Source organism: Chrysemys picta, chromosome 22 (genome assembly GCF_011386835.1).
Source record: "Chrysemys picta bellii isolate R12L10 chromosome 22, ASM1138683v2, whole genome shotgun sequence".
Classification (NCBI taxonomy): Eukaryota; Metazoa; Chordata; order Testudines; family Emydidae; genus Chrysemys; species Chrysemys picta.
Genome location: NC_088812.1, coordinates 15,962,115 through 15,980,528, shown reverse-complemented (window position 1 = coordinate 15,980,528; position 18,414 = coordinate 15,962,115). Strand labels below are relative to the sequence as shown.

Sequence of the window (18,414 nt, the reverse complement as noted above, 5' to 3'; positions counted from 1 at the left end):
TTGCTGCTTCGAGAGCCCTGTCATAGACTATCAGGGTTAGAAGGGATCTCAGGAGGTCATCTAGTGCAACCCACTGCTCAAAGCAGAACCAACCCCCAGACAGATTTTTGCCCTAGATCCCTAAATGGCCCCCTCAAGGATTGAACTCACAACCCTGGGTTTAGCAGGCCAATGCTCAAACCACCCTCCCTGCCCCATTGCATGGTCTGGCCACGTTCCCCTTTGGGTTTTGCGTATGAAGGTGATGGGGCGGGGCTGAGACCCTCACCCCACCTTTAACCCCACTCCGGGGGTGGTCACCAGTTCAGGACAGACACAGGGGTGCCCCCAAAGCCCCCCCTTTTTTTCTCTTCTCTCACACCATCCAGCGGACACTGGAGCCAACTACCCCCCCTCCTGCACCCTGGTAGCCAAGCCACCCGATCCAGGCTGGCAGGAGTGGCACCAAACTGGTTCCAGCCAGGTTTCCCCTCCATCTGGTTAATGATGCCTGAAATCAGTCAGGCATCCTCAACTCCCCCCCCTGGCCCGGCCCCCCAGCAGGGCAGGAGGCTCCTGGGACATGTAGTTCATCCCTGGGGAGGAAGGGAAGGGAAGGGGTGACTGCGCCTGTATAAACCCTGCTGAATGGGCCATTCACGCCGGCTCGGGCATGGCCGCCCGCGCTATAAATAGCCATGAATCGCCCGCTTTGTTGCCCGGCGTGTTCTGCGAAAACAAGGCTCTTTCTTCAAGGGCAGGATCGAGGGTGGGCCCAGCGAGATGTGGAGAAGGCAGACAAGGCCCAGCAAGATCTGGGGGGCGGGGGAAGTGGTGGGGGGTAAACCCTGCAGTGCTAATATGCCCCCTCCTCACTCTGAACCGCATGCCTGGCACAGGACCCGCCGCAGTCACCCACGGGCACGTGTCCAACAGAGAGCGCCCAGCCGAGCCTCTGGCTCCAGACAGGTGCTCGGAGGGGCTCAGCTACGCCAGCGATGGGCACGGTACAAAACCAGACCCCGCGCTAGATGGGCACCACGGTTGTGCAGCCGGCTCGGCTCTAGCTTGGGCCGACAGACACCCAAGTAGAGCGGTCGCTTGGCTGGAGTATCCCGTCCCCCGTTCCTCGTGCCATCAGCCGGGCGTAGGAGAATGGCAGCGTCTTTGCACGGCGCCGGGCGCTGGGCGGGGCAGGATCAGAAACACCTGCCGGCCTGCACATGGTGCAGCCCCCACCCATGCACCACTCCCTCCCCCCCCACCCCCGCGTCCTCAAGCCCCACCAGCCTCCAGCCCCAACCCCTGGCAGCGTAGGCCGTGGGCGGTGCCGCCCAGCCAGGCTGACCCGCAGCGTGCCGGCACCGCTTACCGGCATCCTGTTCAAGACGTGCTGGCGTGGGGGCAGGCAGAGGGCACTCCCACCCTGCGTCCTTTCCCTTCGGGGCGGGCTGCTCTCTGCCCAGGCCGGCGGTGAAAGACAGCAGGGATCTGGCTTGGCTCTGGCTGCCTTTCGCAATCGTTGCCCGTGGGGAGCTGTGACACAGCCAGGCTCCCCCCCCCAGCCTTTCCCCGCTCCCAGCCGAGGCCAGGAACCGGGCGGGAGAACAACATGTTTACTCACTGGCTCGGGTCACGATGCTGCCTGCTGAGTGCCCGCGCCTCGGGCAGCGTACCAGCATCTCTGGGTCATACCCGCGGCTGGGCCCTCGTCCCCGGGCCAGCAGGCCTCTAGGCATCACCCAGGGCATGGGCATACCCCATCCCATCCACATGCCCCAGGCTGGCCCTCAGCAGGGCACCCACTTGCAGGCAGAGTTCAGTGCCCGGGGCCCGTTCACCGTGGTTTGGGAAGGGATGTTGTGAGCTAGGCTAGAGGGAGGAAGGACGAGGAGAAATGCAGAGGGAGGGGTCAGGACCCAGATCCAGCCCCCATTCAACTCGGGAAAGGGGAGATTCAGGCCCCCTCAGCCTGGGCCCACGCAGTGCTGACTTCCCCGTCGGCCTGAGGGAGGCCGGGCAGCTGGCAGAGCGGTGAGGGAGGAGGGTTCCCTATAACATGAGAGACACCCTCCCTTGCCCAAGCTGGCATCCCTCCCTGGCCCATCCCTGCTCTACCCCCCTCGCCGTGCCCTCGGCGGGGGTGACAAGAACACAGCAGCCAGGTGTGCCCAGCACCTCCTCCGGTGTAGCGCCCCCGTTAGTGCCACCCTAAGGGTGGATCAAGGGCAAAGGAGCCATGCTATGACCCTTGGGCGGGAGTGTGTGTTCCCCCCTCCCTCTAGAGATTCACCCCCCTCCAGGGAGCTGGCAGAGAACGGCTGCTCCTGGTGCCCCATAGACAGTCTCTGCCCTGCCGCCCCTCTCCGGTTGCTCCTGGTGTCCAGTAGACGGGCAGGGGATGCCCTGTTGCACCCCTTAAGAGCGTGTGCCAATGCCCACGGACACCCACACCAGGCCACAGCAGAGACACCGGCCCTTGCAGTTCAGTCTAAGAATATACACGGGATGGGAGGTTCCCGTAAAGCTGAGCTCCGTGTTCCCTGCTCAGGAAACACGCCCGTGCTCAGAGAATGGCTGGCAGGGAGCGGGTAGGGAGGGTGCCCGGCCTTAAAATAGGCCCTGTCAAACGATCAATGTGAGAACTAGCCTCTCTTCCCCTGGGCCACGGATCAGGCCAGAACTGAACGGTCCAAAGAGACCTCCCTCCCAGTCAATCCCTTTGCATGGGATCCCAAAACCACGCTGGTCAGTTTCACTCCCCTCCCCGCAGCATAGTCAGTTTCACTTCCTGGTTCCCATGTGGGGTCAAGTCCCCAGGAGGGTGGGAACCTGGGAACATCTTGCCCGGAATCCGGGGATCTCGCTTCTCGTTTGGAAACCAATTCCACGAAAATTACCAGGTTGGTAAAACCCTCTGTGTGCACCAAGCCTCAGCCACGGCCCCTGGCCAGCCCGAGAATGTCTCTGTAATTCCCATCCCCCGGTGCCCGCGCCACCGTCGCCCGATCGCAGCCGCCCACGCTGGTGCCAGAACCGCCCGTGAGAGTGTTTATAATCCCGAAGCGCCCAGGCTTGGAGGGTATAAACGGTGGGTCTGTCTGCACAGCAAAAGCAGTGCCTGAGGCTAGCCTGGCCCAAGCGCGCTGGAATCCAGCTGGCACGGGTAAGCACAGCAGTGAAGCGAGCGCAGCGCCGTGGGGGGAGGAAAGGGGGCAAACCTGGCACGGACCCTGGCTATGGGCTCAGCCCTCTGTGCAGCCTGGCAACAGCCCCCTGGCTAGGATCTGGACTGAGACCCAGCAAACTCGTTTCACGCAGGGGCCAGCTGGATGGGGACGGCCAGCGAGAGAAAGAGGCTTGAGGGGCCCCCAGTGAAGCTTGTCAGAAAACGCAGCTCCAGGAGGGGGCGCACTGGCTCCAGATCAGCCCCCAAATAGTCCCCGAGAGGCAGGCGGGGCGGACGTGGGAGAGCCGTGGGCATCGCCCAGCAAGGTGGCAGAGAGGAGGCCGGTGCCCTGTGCTCTGTGCATCGGCCAGAGATGTGCAGGGCCGGGCCTGGGGAGCAGCACCCAGACCCCAGCTTTAGACCCGCCAGCACGCGGAAGGGATCGGAGAAGCAGCCAAAGGGTCGGTGGTAGCTGCCAAGCTCCTCTCAAGCACCCTGACCACTCGTCTTTGCCAGGCTTGGCTTGGAGGGGTCAGCACGGGAACTTGGAGCTCTACAGGCCACTGGATGGACCAGGAGAAACCGTCCCTCCCAGTGCCATCCAGTCCCAGTGCCGGTTAACCCTTCCCTCCCAGTGCCAGCCAGTGCCAGTGCCGGTTAACCCTTCCCTCCCAGTGCCATCCAGTGCCAGTGCCAGTTAACCCTTCCCTCCCAGTGCCATCCAGTGCCAGTGCCAGTTAACCCTTCCCTCCCAGTGCCAGCCAGTGCCAGGCCTTGCCTGGTTAACCCTTCCCTCCCAGTGCCAGCCAGTGCCAGTGCCGGTTAACCCTTCCCTCCCAGTGCCATCCAGTGCCAGTTAACCCTTCCCTCCCAGTGCCAGCCAGTGCCAGGCCTTGCCTGGTTAACCCTTCCCACCCAGTGCCATCCAGTGCTAGTGCTGAGCCCTGCCTAGTTAACCCTTCCCTTCCAGTGCCATCCAGTGCCAGTGCCAGTTAACCCTTCCCTCCCAGTGCCAGCCAGTGCAAGGGCTTGCCTGGTTAACCCTTCTCTCCCAGTGCCATCCAGTGCCAGTGCCAGTGCCAGTGCCGTTAACCCTTCCCTCCCAGTGCCAGCCAGTGCCAGTGCCAGGGCTTGCCTGGTTAACCCTTCTCTCCCAATGCCATCCAGTGCCAGTGCCGTTAACCCTTCCCTCCCAGTGCCAGCCAGTCCCAGTGCCGAGCCCTGCCTAGTTAACCCTTCCCTCCAGTGCCACCTAGTGCCAGTGCCAGGCCTTGCCTGGTTAACCCTTCCCTCCCAGTCCCAGTGTCGGGCCCTGCTTGGTTAACCCTTCCCTCCCAGTGCCAGGCCTTTCCTGGGTAACCCTTCCCACCCAGTGCCATCCAGTGCTAGTGCTGAGCCCTGCCTAGTTAACCCTTTCCTTCCAGTGCCATCCAGTGCCAGTGCCAGTTAACCCTTCCCTCCCAGTACCAGCCAGTGCCAGTGCCAGGCCTTGCCTGGTTAACCCTTCCCTCCCAGTGCCAGTGCCAGTGCTTGCCTGGTTAACCTTTCTCTCCCAGTGCCATCCAGTGCCAGTGCCAGTTAACCCTTCCCTCCCAGTGCCAGCCAGTGCCAGTGCCAGGCCTTGCCTGGTTAACCCTTCCCACCCAGTGCCATCCAGTGCTAGTGCTGAGCCCTGCCTAGTTAACCCTTTCCTTCCAGTGCCATCCAGTGCCAGTGCCAGTTAACCCTTCCCTCCCAGTACCAGCCAGTGCCAGGCCTTGCCTGGTTAACCCTTCCCTCCCAGTGCCAGTGCCAGTGCTTGCCTGGTTAACCTTTCTCTCCCAGTGCCATCCAGTGCCAGTGCCGGTTAACCCTTCCCTCCCAGTGCCAGCCAGTGCCAGGCCTTGTGTAGTTAACCCTTCCCTCCAATGCCAACCAGTCCCAGTGCCGAGCCCTGCCTAGTTAACCCTTCCCTCCAGTGCCACCTAGTGCCAGTGTCAGGCCTGCCTGGTTAACCCTTCCCTCCCAGTGCCAGGCCTTTCCTGGTTAATCCTTTCCTCCCAGTGCCAGTGCCGGGCCCTGCCTGGTTAACCCTTTCGGCCCAGCGTCCCTGCTGTACACACCCCCATCTCTGCTCATCACCGCCCGTTAGGGCTCAGGGCCACGCCGCACTCTTTACTGAAGGGCCGCGCTCTGGCCCCGGAGACTAGCTGGAACCTCCGGGCCGTGCTGTGCCCGGGGAAGCAGGGGCCCCACATTCCAGCCTCTCCTCCTGCTGCTCCGAGCCTGGAACGGCTCCGGCTGGGCCGTGCTCCAGGGTCCCGCCGATTAGCACAGCCCTGGCGCCCTGACAGCCCCGTCACAAGGCCGGGCCCTCCTAGAAACTATTTATGAGTCAGCCGGACGCGGACCTTCGGATGGCCCCAGGACCTGCCTGTGGCCCCCACCCTCAACTTCCTTCCCGCTGCACGGGCTGGGGACAGCGCCTCCCTTAGCGCCCTCCCACCCCATCTCCATGTTACCCTGGTTACCAATGGAGGGTCGGACCCACAGGTGCCCCCCATGGGGCTAGACCTAGACCCCCACACACCTGCACCCCATGTCTAACCCCCCTAGACCCTATGAGAGGGGCTTGACCCCCAAGTGAGCTCCATGTCTAACCCCCCTAGACTCTATGAGAGGGGCTTGACCCCCAAGTGAGCCCTATGTTGCTGACATCCCCCACTGCAGAGGAGCTGATCCTTCTTTCTCTACCCCATGCCACCCCCACCTTCCCTGGACTGGTGGGGCTGTCAGCTGAGTTGGGGGGTGGGGGTAAGGGGGGGGGGGTCACACCTACCCTGCTGGAACCTGGCACCCGGGTGCTCTCTCGCCTCCCCAGCGCCCTCAGCAGCATCTCCACTGTGTGCCTGGGCTTCATGGCCGCAGGCGCGGTGCTGGGCTGGGCCAGAGAGGCTGAGCCCCCGTCCCCTTCTTGGCTCAGAGCCCCGGGCCGGCCGGAGAGTGCGCCCGCCCGCGCCGACGCAGCCCCATCCAGACGGCACGGTGGGCTCAGCCCGTCCCAGCCCCAGAGGTCTAACTCCCCCGGCAGCCCAGCCCGGTCAGAGCCGGAGGGGACCAGGGCGCGTGGGATAGGATGTGAGGCTGGAAACAATGAGCCAGAAGCCGGCCCAGGGGCTGGGATCAGGACGAAGGGACGAGCTGGTGTTTCCTGACTCACAATAGCCACTTCCCTTCGTGCTGAGGTCACGGCGAAGGCCACCACGGGCGGGGCCCTGCCCGCCAGGACACGGCTGGGCCTGGCTCTGGCACGACGACCCCACACGTCTCGGAGCAGGTCATCGGTGAGGCTCACACGCGGCGCCGTGGGCCAGGCAGGGCTGAGCGCTGACGCACTTGTGACACCCATGCCGCTGCAGGCCCCTTCCCAGAGGCAGCCAGGAAATGCCTTCTGGCCCTGGCTTTATCTCCAGGGTTTTCAGTGTCAGGCCTAGAGGGGTCGGCAATGTGGCTATCAACTGGGGCGGGCAGGCCCCAAGCATGGACGGGAGCCCCCAGCCCCCACTTTCTCTCACTCCTGCTCAAGGCAGCAGAGAAGGCAGGGCCTGACACCTTCTCCCTCCCCCACACACAGGAATAATTCATTCCTGCCCCCCAGCAACAGATCCCTTCCCCCCAGGCCAAGAGCTCCCAGCCCCACTCAGAGACCCCCCTGGCCTGGGATTCCCCACTTTCACTTCTCCCTTCCACCCGAGAGTGGAATTCAGCCCCCTGTAAGGACACACCCGTGGGTGAATCATGGTGGGATTCGAACCCAGGGCCACTGGATGTAAAAGCAGCCCATCCCACTGACCTGTGCTCACGGGACAGTTCTCCTAGCACAGGGGCTATCGCCAGTTCCTCAGCCTCGGGGGGGGTTGGCCCACTCGAGGAGCACGGCGCAGCCCTGCGAGAGTGGACGGGGGGCTGTGAATCCTGAACACCCTGTTTTCTTTTCTCACCCATTCAGTTGCCCCCTCCAGGGATTCAGAGCCACTGAGCAAGAGGCAACCAGCCACGGGGCCCTCCACTGCTCCTAAACAAGCATCCCCCTCCGGTCACCGTGTGCTGGCTCAGAGCTGGGATCCTGGCTTGGGCAAGGGGGGCGGATCAGGCAAGTTTGGGCCGATAGCACCCACCACGTGCCAGGCGCTGTACAGACATGGAACAAACCAGGCTCCTGCCCCCAAGGCAGAGAGTCCACGTGGCCCAATGCACAGGCCAAAGCAGCGAGGAGGATGGGGGCAGATCATGGCAAAGGGGTGGGCAGGCAGCACGGGAAGGGGGGCTCCTTCCTGGGTAACCAGGGCGATCTCGGGGCAAACTGACCGGGAAGGGCCCCCAGGGGGAACCGTCTCCCCACACGGCTCCCCCTTCCAAGCCAGAGTGGACACAGTTCTGGAGAATGAATTGCAGGGCACAATTCTGCTCTGCCTCCCTGGAGACGGACCCCAATTGCTCTCTGCCATTCTTCCCCTTCCCTGCTCCGCACTTGTCCCCCTGCTCCCGGCCTGACGCCTCTGCTGTGTCTCTCCGCTTCGCCCGGGGCCGCAGGCACCTTGGGAGGGTGCCAAGGGGCTGCCACTGGAGTCTTGTGACCTGCTAATTAACCCAGCCCCTGGCAAATTCCCGCCGCTCTTCCCCTGGCAAATTCCCGCCGCTCTTCCCTGCCGCCCTGGCCCTGGGTTCACTACTCTGCGGGGGAGTGGAGCTCTCATGCAGACCCAAGTTCCCCCGGCCCTAAGTTTCTCCAACATTCCCCTCAGGTCAGTCCTGCTGCCCGTCCCCTGGAGAACCCCCTGCATGTGCCCTGCAAAGAGCTCCGGGGGCCTGCAGGACCCCCCTGCGCTTTGAGACCGGCCTGCTCTAGAGGGTCAGGGGGACTGGCCTGCAGCTCAGGACAGCTGGGGTCTAGGCCCGGCTCCACCTCTCCTGCTGGGTGACCTGGGGCGAGTCATGGCCCCTTTCTGTGCCTCAGTTTCCCCTCCCCATCCTCAGGCTAGACAGTGCGCTCTCTGGGGCACCACTCTGCCTCCAACAGCGGCCTTGGCCACAGAGGAGGAAGGGGTGCGACACCCTGCAGTGGGTTATGCAGTAACCTGCCCTCAGAAGAGCCAATTTCCTGCTGTGACTACCAGCCTTGACTCCTCCCTGGGCTGCTGGCATCCCTTTTGCAGGCAGGCTCCTTGCTCCCCATTGCCCTGGGGGCAGGACAGCATTGAAACATGCACCCGTTAAGCTTTGCCCTGAGGCCAAGAATGCACAGAGCCCAGGTGTGGGGGAGCACCATGATTTCGGGGGGCTGCAGCCATCCGGAGCAGTCCACAGAACCATCCCACTCCTCTTGTGTCTGCAGAGCTGAAGTGGCATTGCCAGGGCGAGAGGCTTTGCGGGGGGAAGGGGTCTTTCCACTTGCAGGCTCCCACTGAAGCCTGGAGGGGGCGCAGTTTTCAGCTGGGACCCCCCCCCCACAGCGTGTCCCCCCCCCCAAGCCCAGCCTGGCTTCCAGCTCCTCCCAGCCCAGGGAAGTGATCTGTGGCCGGAGCGCAGCTGCCCCTTTAAGATGGGGGCGTGGGCGTCCCCTCGCCTCCAGAGCACCCACGTGGTTTCCAGACCTGGAAAACGGTTCTCTTTTGCCTGCTTGTTCCTACTGGGAACAGCCGTGGGGGGAGTGACTCAGCCCAGGGCTGGCCGGGGAACCAGCTGTCAAGTAGAGCAAAAGGAGGCAAATACTGAGATCTGACAGGTCTTGAGTCCACACTGGGATCCAGCTAGCCCAGTGTCCTGTCTTCCGACAGTGGCCGGGGCCAGATGCTTCAGAGGGAGTGAACAGAACGGGCAACCATCAAGCGGCCCATCCCCTGGTGTCCAGACGGAGGTTATGAGGCACCCAGAGCATGGGGATCGTGTTCCTGAGCATCTTGGCTAATAGCCATTGATGGACCTATCCTCCATCAACATATCTCATTCCTTTTGGGCCCCAGTTACACTTTTGGCCTTCACGACATCACCTGGCAATGAGTTCCACAGGTTGACTGTGCGTGGTGTGAAGACCTAGGGAGGCGAAAGTCAAGCCTAAAGGTTTTCCCCCGCTGGGTGTTTTTGCACGCGTGGAGCTGCACACCCTGGGGCGGAGGCCTTGCACGAGGGCTCATGCAGCACGTTCACACTAGGGGTTGCAACTGGCACAGCGGCTTTCGTGCAACACCACGCCGATCGATCCACCCACTAGCGCCGCCTCTCATGCTGTCTCACACGCACACACGCCCGAGGCATGCGGTGCCACAGCCCAGCTCAAACCCAGCAAGCTGTGGCGACCGAACGGACCACTCCGGACTAGATTTTCACACACCCTCAGCTCCTGACCAGGCACCAAAACAAGCCGCCAGCTCTGCAGAGAGGCGCAGCGTGCGGGGGCACCGGCAAACCCAGCCCTGCTGCTGGCAAACCTGGCCCATCCTGGTCTGGGAGAGAGACGTCTGGGCTCAAAGGCCTCCCTGCTGTAACAGTGGAGTTGCCTGTGTTTATGCCAGTGGTGAATTTGGCCCGTTCCCTTTTACGATGAAGGGGCAGAATAGGCTGCGCCGATTAAATAAACACAGAGGCCGGCCGGTTGGAGAGAGAGTGGAAGTGACCGCAAACCCCTACGCCGCGGCCGGCAGCGTTCAACCGCTGAATGACGCTGGAGCTCAGTTCTCCTCCTTGGCCCAGATTCCGGTCTCAGTTAGACTGGTGTCAATCTGGAGTCACTCCATTCACATTGCGTTGCATTTACACTGGGGATAACAACGATCAGAATGTGGCAGTACTATAGGGAGGCCGTGTGGCCGAGTGAATACAGCACTGGGGCTCAGGAGAAAGAAAGAAAGAATGATTGCCCCAATCTCCAGCTCTCTCTAATGCTGAGTCTGGGATCCGTTTCTCCCCCACGAATCCCAGTGCCCTGCAGCTCTTGCATTGATTTAAACCTTACGCTAAGGACCAGCTGCTCGCATCGGACACACCCCCTCCTCCCCCAGCAGAGAGGGCCAGGGGCTTCCCCCACCCCCGCTCCCGCTCCCCCCAGGGAATGTCTGCACTCAGCTGTGGGGGTGTGGCATGCGGGGAGGAGAGGGTTTCCTGGCCTGGGAGGCACAGGAGGTCAGACCCGATAACCTGGAGGTCCCCGTCCGGCCTTAAATCCCATTCCCAGGACCCGCACGGCTGCCTAGAGAACCAGCATCGCTCCATCCTCCCCGCCCCGTCACCCCAGGACGGGGCTGCCAGCTGCCCGCCGGTCCCTACCTTCATGCTGATCTTGTTGCCCAGCAGCTGGCTCGGGCATAGCCGTCCCCCCTGGGCCGGACAAAGCGGCGTCTCCTCTGTCTTATTCCAGCCGCGCTCCTGCTTAGGGGAAAACTCCTGGGCCTCTGGGTCAGAGCGAGTCCTCCGGAATGCAGCCCCGGCTTCCCTTAACCCGGAGCAGCAGCGAGGAAAACACACCCTCTCCTCCCTCCGCCGCTTTTCCCGGCCCCCTTTCCCACCCTCCTTGCAGGGAGGCTGAGCGTGCTGGCTTCCTGCCACAGAAATGAAATCATCTACGGGCCGGGGGGGTTAGCCCCCGGACACAGGCAGCCCAGCAGTCGCAGGGAGTGTTAATATAATGGCTTACACAGCTCAGGCCTGGGACCTCCCTTGCAAGGCGCAGAAAGCGTTAATGTCAAGGGATCAATTGCTTGGCCTCTCAGCCCTAAGGAATCCTGGAGCTGGTGGCCCCTGGCTTCATGGGGGTCAGAGGCTGGGCAGAGTGGCTGGGCTGGGGCCAATGCTTGCCCCCCCGTGCTCGGCACATGGCCCCTATACCCCTGCTGGGCCAGGCCGGGTCCAAACATAGTCCACGGCTGGCCCCAAACGGCCCCTGAAGCCCCCTTGAAACCCGGCTGCTCCCCGGAGAGTCCGAGAACCGGGAACGTTTCCGACCCTCCTCGGCCTCGTGTTTTCCTTTCATTCCATCCAGCTCCCTGGGGCAGCCCCCACAGGGCTGAGGACGCAGGTCTGGCCGGGGAGCAGCGGGCAACAGGGCGTCTTCGCTGGACCAAGGTGCTAATGGCAGCTTCTTCCCTGCAGGGGGAGATTTCATGAAATCTCTGTTCCAATGGGGAGGCAGGGACCCCGTCCCCTCTTCTGGCCCCAGGACGCTCCCAGCTAGGGGGCAGTACGGTAACGAAGGACGCGAGGGGCCAGGCCGTATAACAGATTTAGGGGCCTCGCTCCTTTACCCACTGTCATCTGCACTACGGGCTGAGGCTAGGGGCCCCTTGCGCTGGGTGCTGCATAGACAGCCCCTGCCCCAAAGGGCTCGCCATCCAAATGGGATGGGAGGGGAAACAGGCACAGATCGGGGGGAGGGATTTGCCCACGTCACCAACAGAGCCAGAAATAGACCCCAGTGCTCTGCCCACTAGACCACACTGTCGCTTGGGTCTGATATAGTTCTTAGCAAGGCTGTAGCTGCAGTTGCCCGAGCAGCCAGGTGCTGCCCCCCCCCCGCCCCCTTTTAACGCCCCCAAGTTGGCATTCGAGCTGCGCCCATGCCCCGTTCTGCCTGCTGACTCCCAAATCTCGCCCCCGTCCCCAGAGACGCCGTCCCATTCCCAGGCCCGGCCTGACCCTGACCCGCTCTCCCAGGCGAAGGCAGGGCCCAGAGAGCACTCAGGAGCCGGGCTTGGGAGGAACTCTGCCGGCTTCCTGTGACCTCCACCGCTCGGAGCCAGGCTCACCAGAGCATCACCCGTGCAAGTCCACAGGGAAGCAAATTCTGTGCAGCCCCTGGGCTCTGTGCGCAGGTCACGGGGCGCCACCTTGTGGGCAGGCACCAAACTGCATGGGGCGAGACGCAGCTGGCAAAAGGGCTCAGGTTTTATTATTATTATTCGGATTATCGGCGCCCCCCAATCTCGGCCTAAGACCCCAGTGCGCCAGGAGCTGCACAAACACAGCCCCTGCCCCAAAGAGCTGCCAGTCTACGTACCTGCCTTTCTAACCAGGGGCTGCTAGCCGGGAGGGGGCGTGAACCAACCCCCGTCTGGTTCTGCTGCCCCGAATGCAGCCAAAGGCTAAAGGTGAATGAACGGCATCAGAGCACATCAGCTGTTTGTGTCTCACCAGGTTTGGTAGTGACGAGTGGGCTTTAGTGATTAGAGCAGGGGGTGGGGGATTAGGATGCCTGGGTTCTATTCCTGGCTCTGAGAGGGGAACGGGGTCTAGTGATTGGAGCAGGGGGCTGGGAGTCAGGACTCCTGGGTTCTCATCCCGGCTCTAGGAGGGGAGCGGGGTCTAGTGATTGGAGCAGGGGGATGGAAGTCAGGCCTCCTGGGATCTCATCCCAGCTCGAGGAGGGGAGCGGGGTCTAGTGATTGGAGCAGGGGGATGGAAGTCAGGCCTCCTGGGTTCTCATCCCTGATCGAGGAGGGGAGCGGGGTCTAGTGATTGGAGCAGGGGCTGGAAGTCAGGACTCTTGGGTTCTCATCCCAGCTCTAGGAGGGCAGAGACGTCTAGTGATTGGAGCAGGGGGTGGGGGATCAGGACGCCTGGGTTCTCATCCCAGCTCGAGGAGGGGAGCGGGGGTCTAGTGATTGGAGCAGGAGGCTGGAAGTCAGGCCTCCTGGGATCTCATCCCAGCTCGAGGAGGGGAGCAGGGTCTAGTGATTGGAGCAGGGGGTGGGGGATCAGGACGCCTAGGTTCTCATCCCAGCTCGAGGAGAGGAGTGGGGTCTAGTGATTGGAGCAGGGGGTGGGGGATCAGGATGCCTAGGTTCTCATCCCAGCTCGAGGAGGGGAGTGGGGTCTAGTGATTGGAGCAGGGGGTGGGGGATCAGGACACCTGGGTTCTCATCCCAGTTCGAGGAGGGGAAGTGGGGTCTAGTGATTGGAGCAGGGGGGCTGGGAATCAGGCCTCCTGGGTTCTCATCCCAGCTCGAGGAGGGGAGTGGGGTCTAGTGATTGGAGCAGGGGACACTGGAAGTTCAGGATTCTTATGCTCTGCAAATGCCTCACTGTGTGACCTTGGCCAGGTCCTTGACCTAAGCTTGGGCCTTAGTGTCCACCCCTCCCTAAGGCAGGGTGGGGCTTCCTGTTCACAAAGCGCTTGGCGATCGGTGGCAGGAACCAGAGGCTTCCCGCCTGCGATTCAGGAGGCCACGTCTTCGGAAGGTGCCTGGGCGCTCAGAGATGTGCGCAACGGCCAAGCAGAGGGGAAGACAGCGTGGCGCAGTGGGCAGAGCGCTGGAGTAGACCGGAGGGAATGTGGGCTCTGGGCTTGGGTCTGCCACAGCCCCAGAGCATGACCTTGAGCAAGGCTCTGCCTCGCTCTGTGCCTCAGTTTCCCCACTCGCCGACTGGGGCTGTGCAGCCTCCGATACACCAGGGCCCCGGTCTCCATTGTGCTGCTGTGATCGAGCGGGGCCTGTTGCCACTTCAGGGGGATTTTTGAACATATTTATTATCTTGGCAGCAGTTCCCTTGGGGATAAATATCAGAGGAAAGGAAATGGGAGGGGGGCGGGAATTGGCTGCCGATCCCAGCCTCCTTCATGGGCTCATCACAGGCAATTAGCCCTATCATGGCCAACCCCCTCGCTGAGCAGGGCCTGGCTGAACCGCCTGCATCCGGTGTCCTGGCCACTGTCACTCCATCACGCCAGGCTCCCTGTCAGGGTAACGCTCCTGCTCCGAGGAGGGGAAGGCTGTTATCAGAGCTGGAGCGGGGCCAGCCTTTCTGCGCTGGCTGCTGGGATTCAGGCCTGGATCCAGCTTCCCCGGGGGGGTAGGGGGGGATTAGGAGCCATGCCCAGGGGGCTGCAGTGCCCGAGAGCAGGGGATGGGCTCCAGGGAGTGAGGCCGGCTTAGGAAGGGGTTTCCCCACCTCTCCCCATTCATGTTCCCAGCTGGGGGAGTGCAGACAGAGACAGATCCATTCCCGGGGCACAGCCCAGTGCCCTGAGTCTGCTCTGCAGGCTGGGAACACTGGAGGGGGTTGACATGATGAGATGAGTTTGCTGGGTCTCAGTTGGGCCCTAACTGGCCCGCTGGGACTTAGGGGTATGGTAGTGGGCCCGGGCTGGTGACTCCCCACCCCATTCTCCAGCTGGGGGGGGAGGGTCTCTGCTCCCCCCTGGGCCTAGACCCTGCCCTCCATGCCAGCTGGGCACACAGGGGGCAGGGCTGGATGAGGGGCTTGTGGAGAGAGAGAGAGAGGAGGGTTCATGGCTGCTTGGTTGCCTGGGGTGAGACCAGTCCTGGGCTGATCCCAAGGTGAATGCGGCAGGGGGAAAGCTCTAAACCCCCCTGCCCGGGCCGCTGTAACCTGCCCCAGGCCCCTCGGTGAAGGGGCCAGCCAGGCCCACCAGTCCTGGCATCCGTGATAGGTGCAACCTGCCCCAGAAACTGGGCTAGCATGATGCTCCTGGATCTGCCCGCTGAGCCCTTGACCTCGGATACCAGTTCCTAGCCAGTCTCCTCTCTGCTCCTGTATGGAGATCCTGGGGGCAGCGGGAATGTCCTTAATTAACCCTTTGCTAGCCCTGTCAGTGCAGCCGTCTGTGGAGTCCAACTCACGAGGGTCCCTGCCGGCTCCCTTCACTCCGCTGCCCACACGGCACAAGGGTTGGGTGGGGGGCAAGGGGCAGAGGAAGGGGGCAGCTGGGATCAGTAACCTGAGCAGGGGGTCCTGGCTTTGCCAGGCCCGTGGCCCGGCTCCAGGACGTGCTGGCAGCACCAGGCCGGAGCAACGGGATTGTCAGAGCAGCTGCTGGGCCCGGCCCGGCTCACGGCAGGGTGGGCACCGGCTGGGTTTACCCCCAGGCACACACTTCCATGTGGGACTGGCAGGAGCTGGGAATGGAGCAGGGGGGATGTGTGTGGAAATGGGAGCCATGGGGAGATGATGGGGGGCAGGGCGATGTCTGGGAACGAGCTGGGGCTGGGAGGGGGAAGGGTTGGGAGGGAGCTGGAAGGCCTGGGGGTGGGCAGGAAAGGGCCGGGGATGGGAGGGTGGAGTGGGGTCTAGGGGTAGGGGGTGGGCATGGGCTGGGCCCCCCCCCATTTTTCAGCTGCGAGGGGTCTCCTCTCTCCCTTGGGCCCAGACTCTGTCTGTCCCCATTCAGAGGCTGCCTTGCCCACCCCGGGAGCCGTACGGGGGAGCCCCCGCGGCCTCCAGCCCATCACCCCCTCGTCAGCATGGCCCCTGCCCCCCACCCATGCTCTGTCTTTCTCCTCCTCCATGACAACATCTGGGGTGGAAAATCCCGACTCCCCCCTCCAAAAACTCCCCAACTGCTTCGCAGCCTTGGGGGCCTGGCTGGGCTTGGGGGGCGCCCGCTGAGCTTATGTCCAGCTCACGGTGTAGGCTCCCCCACCCAGCCCCTCAGCTCCCATGGGGGCAAGGAGAGGTTAAGTCTCCGGGTTGGAACCAACGGGGGCTCAGCATTAACCCTTCGATAGACACAGCTCCCCGGCACGGCCCTACGGAGACCCTGGTTGTAGACAAGGGACAGAGGCTCGGCTGGGCTGGATAATTTGTTATGGAGGCTGCTGGGCCTAGACCGGGGTGGGCAAACTTTTTGGGCTGAGGGCCACATCAGGTTTTAGAAATTGTATGGAGGGCCGGTTAAGGGAGGCTGTGCCTCCCCAAACAGCCAGGCATGGCCCAGCCCCGGCCCCCTATCCAACCCCCCTGCTTCTCGCCCACTGATGGCCTCCCCGGGACCCCTGCCCCATCCACACACACCCCCCCCGCTGTCTGTCCCCTGACTGCCCCCGGACCCCCTGCCCCTAACTGCCCCCCGCCACCTGATCCAACCCCCTCCTTCCTCCCTGACTGCCCCTCGGGACTCCTGCCCCATCCAACCACCTCTTCTCCCTGACCGCCCCAGGAACCCCTGCCCCTGACTGCCCCCCAGCGCGCCATCCAACCACCCCTTCTCCCTGACTGCCCCCGGAACCCCCGCCCCCATTCAACCCCCCTGTTCCCCGCCCTCTGACCGCCCCCACCTCTATCCACACCTCCGGCCCCTGACCACCCCCCGAACTCCCCTGCCCTCTATCCAACCCCCTCCCCCCCAGCTCACTGCCCCCTTACCGCGCTGCCTGGAGCACCGGTGGCTGGCGGCGTGGCTGCACCAGGACAGGCAGCCGCGCCGCCCGGCTGGAGCCAGCCACGCAACACGCAACACAGAGCACCGGGTCAGGCCGGGCTCTGCAGCTGCGCTACCCCGGGAGCTTGCAGCCCACAGCCCAGAGCCTTGCACCGGCGCCACAGTGAGCTGAGGCTGCCGGGGAGGGGGGACAGCAGGGGAGGGCCCGGGGGCGAGCCTCCCGGGGCAGGAGCTCAGGGGCCGGGCAGAACGGTCCCGCGGGCCGGATGTGGCCTGTGGGCCGTAGTTTGCCCACCTCTGCCTAGACAGATCCTGCAGTTCCCTCTGGCCCAGCTGCCTTGCGCAAAGTCCTGGCTTGGACTCAGTGCTTGTGCCACTGCACACAGGAGCTGGGCCTATACATCCCTCTACCCCCCAAGCAGTTTCCTCCCTCAAGCCTCCTCCGGCCAGACAGGCTCTGAGGGACACGACACCAGCAGCTCGTTCTCAGAAACAGAAGACACGTGGCGACACTGCTTTGCATGGAGAGCCTCTTGCAGCTGAGAGGTGGGCGGGAGGGGAGCGCAGAGAGAATTACTGTCCATTTTTTCAGAGGGGGAAACTGAGGCACAGAGCGGCCAAGTGACTTGCCCACAATCACTGGCAGAGCTAGGAGTAGAACCCGGGTCTCCTGAGTCTCTATCCGCCAGGCTTTTGGAAAAATCTCAAGATCTCTCTCTTCCCCTCTCCGGGCCTCAGTTTCACCCACTCTGAATGGGGTCATCGTCCTGTCCTACTCACAGGGTAGATTGTGAAGATAAAATCCATTCATGATTGTAAAACGCCCAGATGCTGTGGTGATGGGCCCGTGGAAAGCAGGCCCTAGCCAGCCAGCCTTACCCTACGACTGCTGCGACATCCGTGAGATCTTTTCTCCTGGCAGCTCCCGCCTCGTGCCCCTGCCTGGACGCTAGACAAAGTCTGCTGTGAGATGAAATCAAATGACCAGGGGCTATGCCATGGTAACAGGGCTTTGGGAGACCTCACCTGGGTTTGACGCACACACCCCAGGCTGCCCCCGAAATCCATGTCTAGACTGGGGATTAGCCCAATTCAGACAGTGGCCAGCAGCCAGCGTGGGCAGGAGCTATGGCTGGGCACCAGCCATCGACTCGGGTGACCCAGGTTCCATTCCCTGCTCTGCCGCAGACGTCTTGTGTGCCCTTGGGCAAGTCACTTTGCCGTGCCTCGGTTTCCCCCTTTGTGCAATGGGGCTAATAGTACTGCCCCGCCTTACGGCCGGTGGAGGGCTCTGCTGCAGGAAGTGCTCAGTAAGGGCTGGGGTGTGACAGATCCCGACGCAGACCAAGCCGCGGCTTGCCCTGGTGCGGCTAACCCCGTGCAGCTGGCGAGCTCCATTGTCTGCTGCGTCGTTCCTGGCTTCTGATGGCTTAGTCCCAAGTATAAACAAGGCCTTTGAAATTCTCCTGCAAACTTTCCCTTCTGCAGAAGGGTGACTCTGGAAAGCTACTCCCTGCTGATCGGGTCGGCCTGCTCCCTGGGCACCCGAGCCGCTGCTTCTACCCCCACAAGCCCCACTCTCCTGCCCTCCAGCTCCCTGCGATGGGAGAACAAGCTGTTGGTAGTGATTTGTATGGCAGTAGCCCCAGGGACAAGATCAGGGCCCCACAGACAAAGTCCCTGCCCCTCAGGGTAGCAAAGAGGAAGACACTGCAAGTGATTTGGCTAACATCACCCAGCAGGCCAGTGGCAGCTCTGGGAACAGGTCTCCTCAACTTTCTGCCCCACATCACAGAGCTGGATCTCACGTCAAGGACTCAAGAGGGTGGGGGCAGAGTAGGGCTGTTTTCCTCTTATGCTGCTACTTCTGCCCAGTCACTAAACATATGGAGCAACAGAGGGTCCTGTGGCACCTTTGAGACTAACAGAAGTCTGTTAGTCTCAAAGGTGCCACAGGACCCTCTGTTGCTTTTTACAGATTCAGACTAACACGGCTACCCCTCTGATACTAAACATATGGAGATATTCCTATCTCACAGAGCTGGAAGGGACCCTGAAAGGTCACCGAGTCCAATCTCCTGCCTTCATTAGCAGGACCAAGTACTGATTTGGCCCC

General features: G+C 62.6%; 1 protein-coding gene across 8 annotated transcripts in view; it reads right to left on the bottom strand.

Moving 5' to 3' along the window:
• Positions 1 to 18,414, bottom strand: part of TNS2 (tensin 2) — a 56,597-nt gene that overhangs the window by 36,012 nt on the left and 2,171 nt on the right. The window contains exon 1 of one of the 8 annotated variants that reach the window (XM_024106328.3): positions 10,451 to 10,661. The exons of 1 other annotated variant lie outside the window; for it this stretch is intronic. In XM_024106328.3, the coding sequence (XP_023962096.2) occupies positions 10,451 to 10,456 (6 nt within the window). In that variant the 5' untranslated portion in view covers positions 10,457 to 10,661. Of the gene's footprint in view, positions 1 to 1,351; positions 1,506 to 1,603; positions 2,023 to 5,966; positions 6,578 to 10,450; positions 10,662 to 18,414 lie in introns of those variants that run through there. 6 more of the 8 variants (XM_024106327.3, XM_065575556.1, XM_065575555.1 and 3 more) reach the window with 6 other exon arrangements.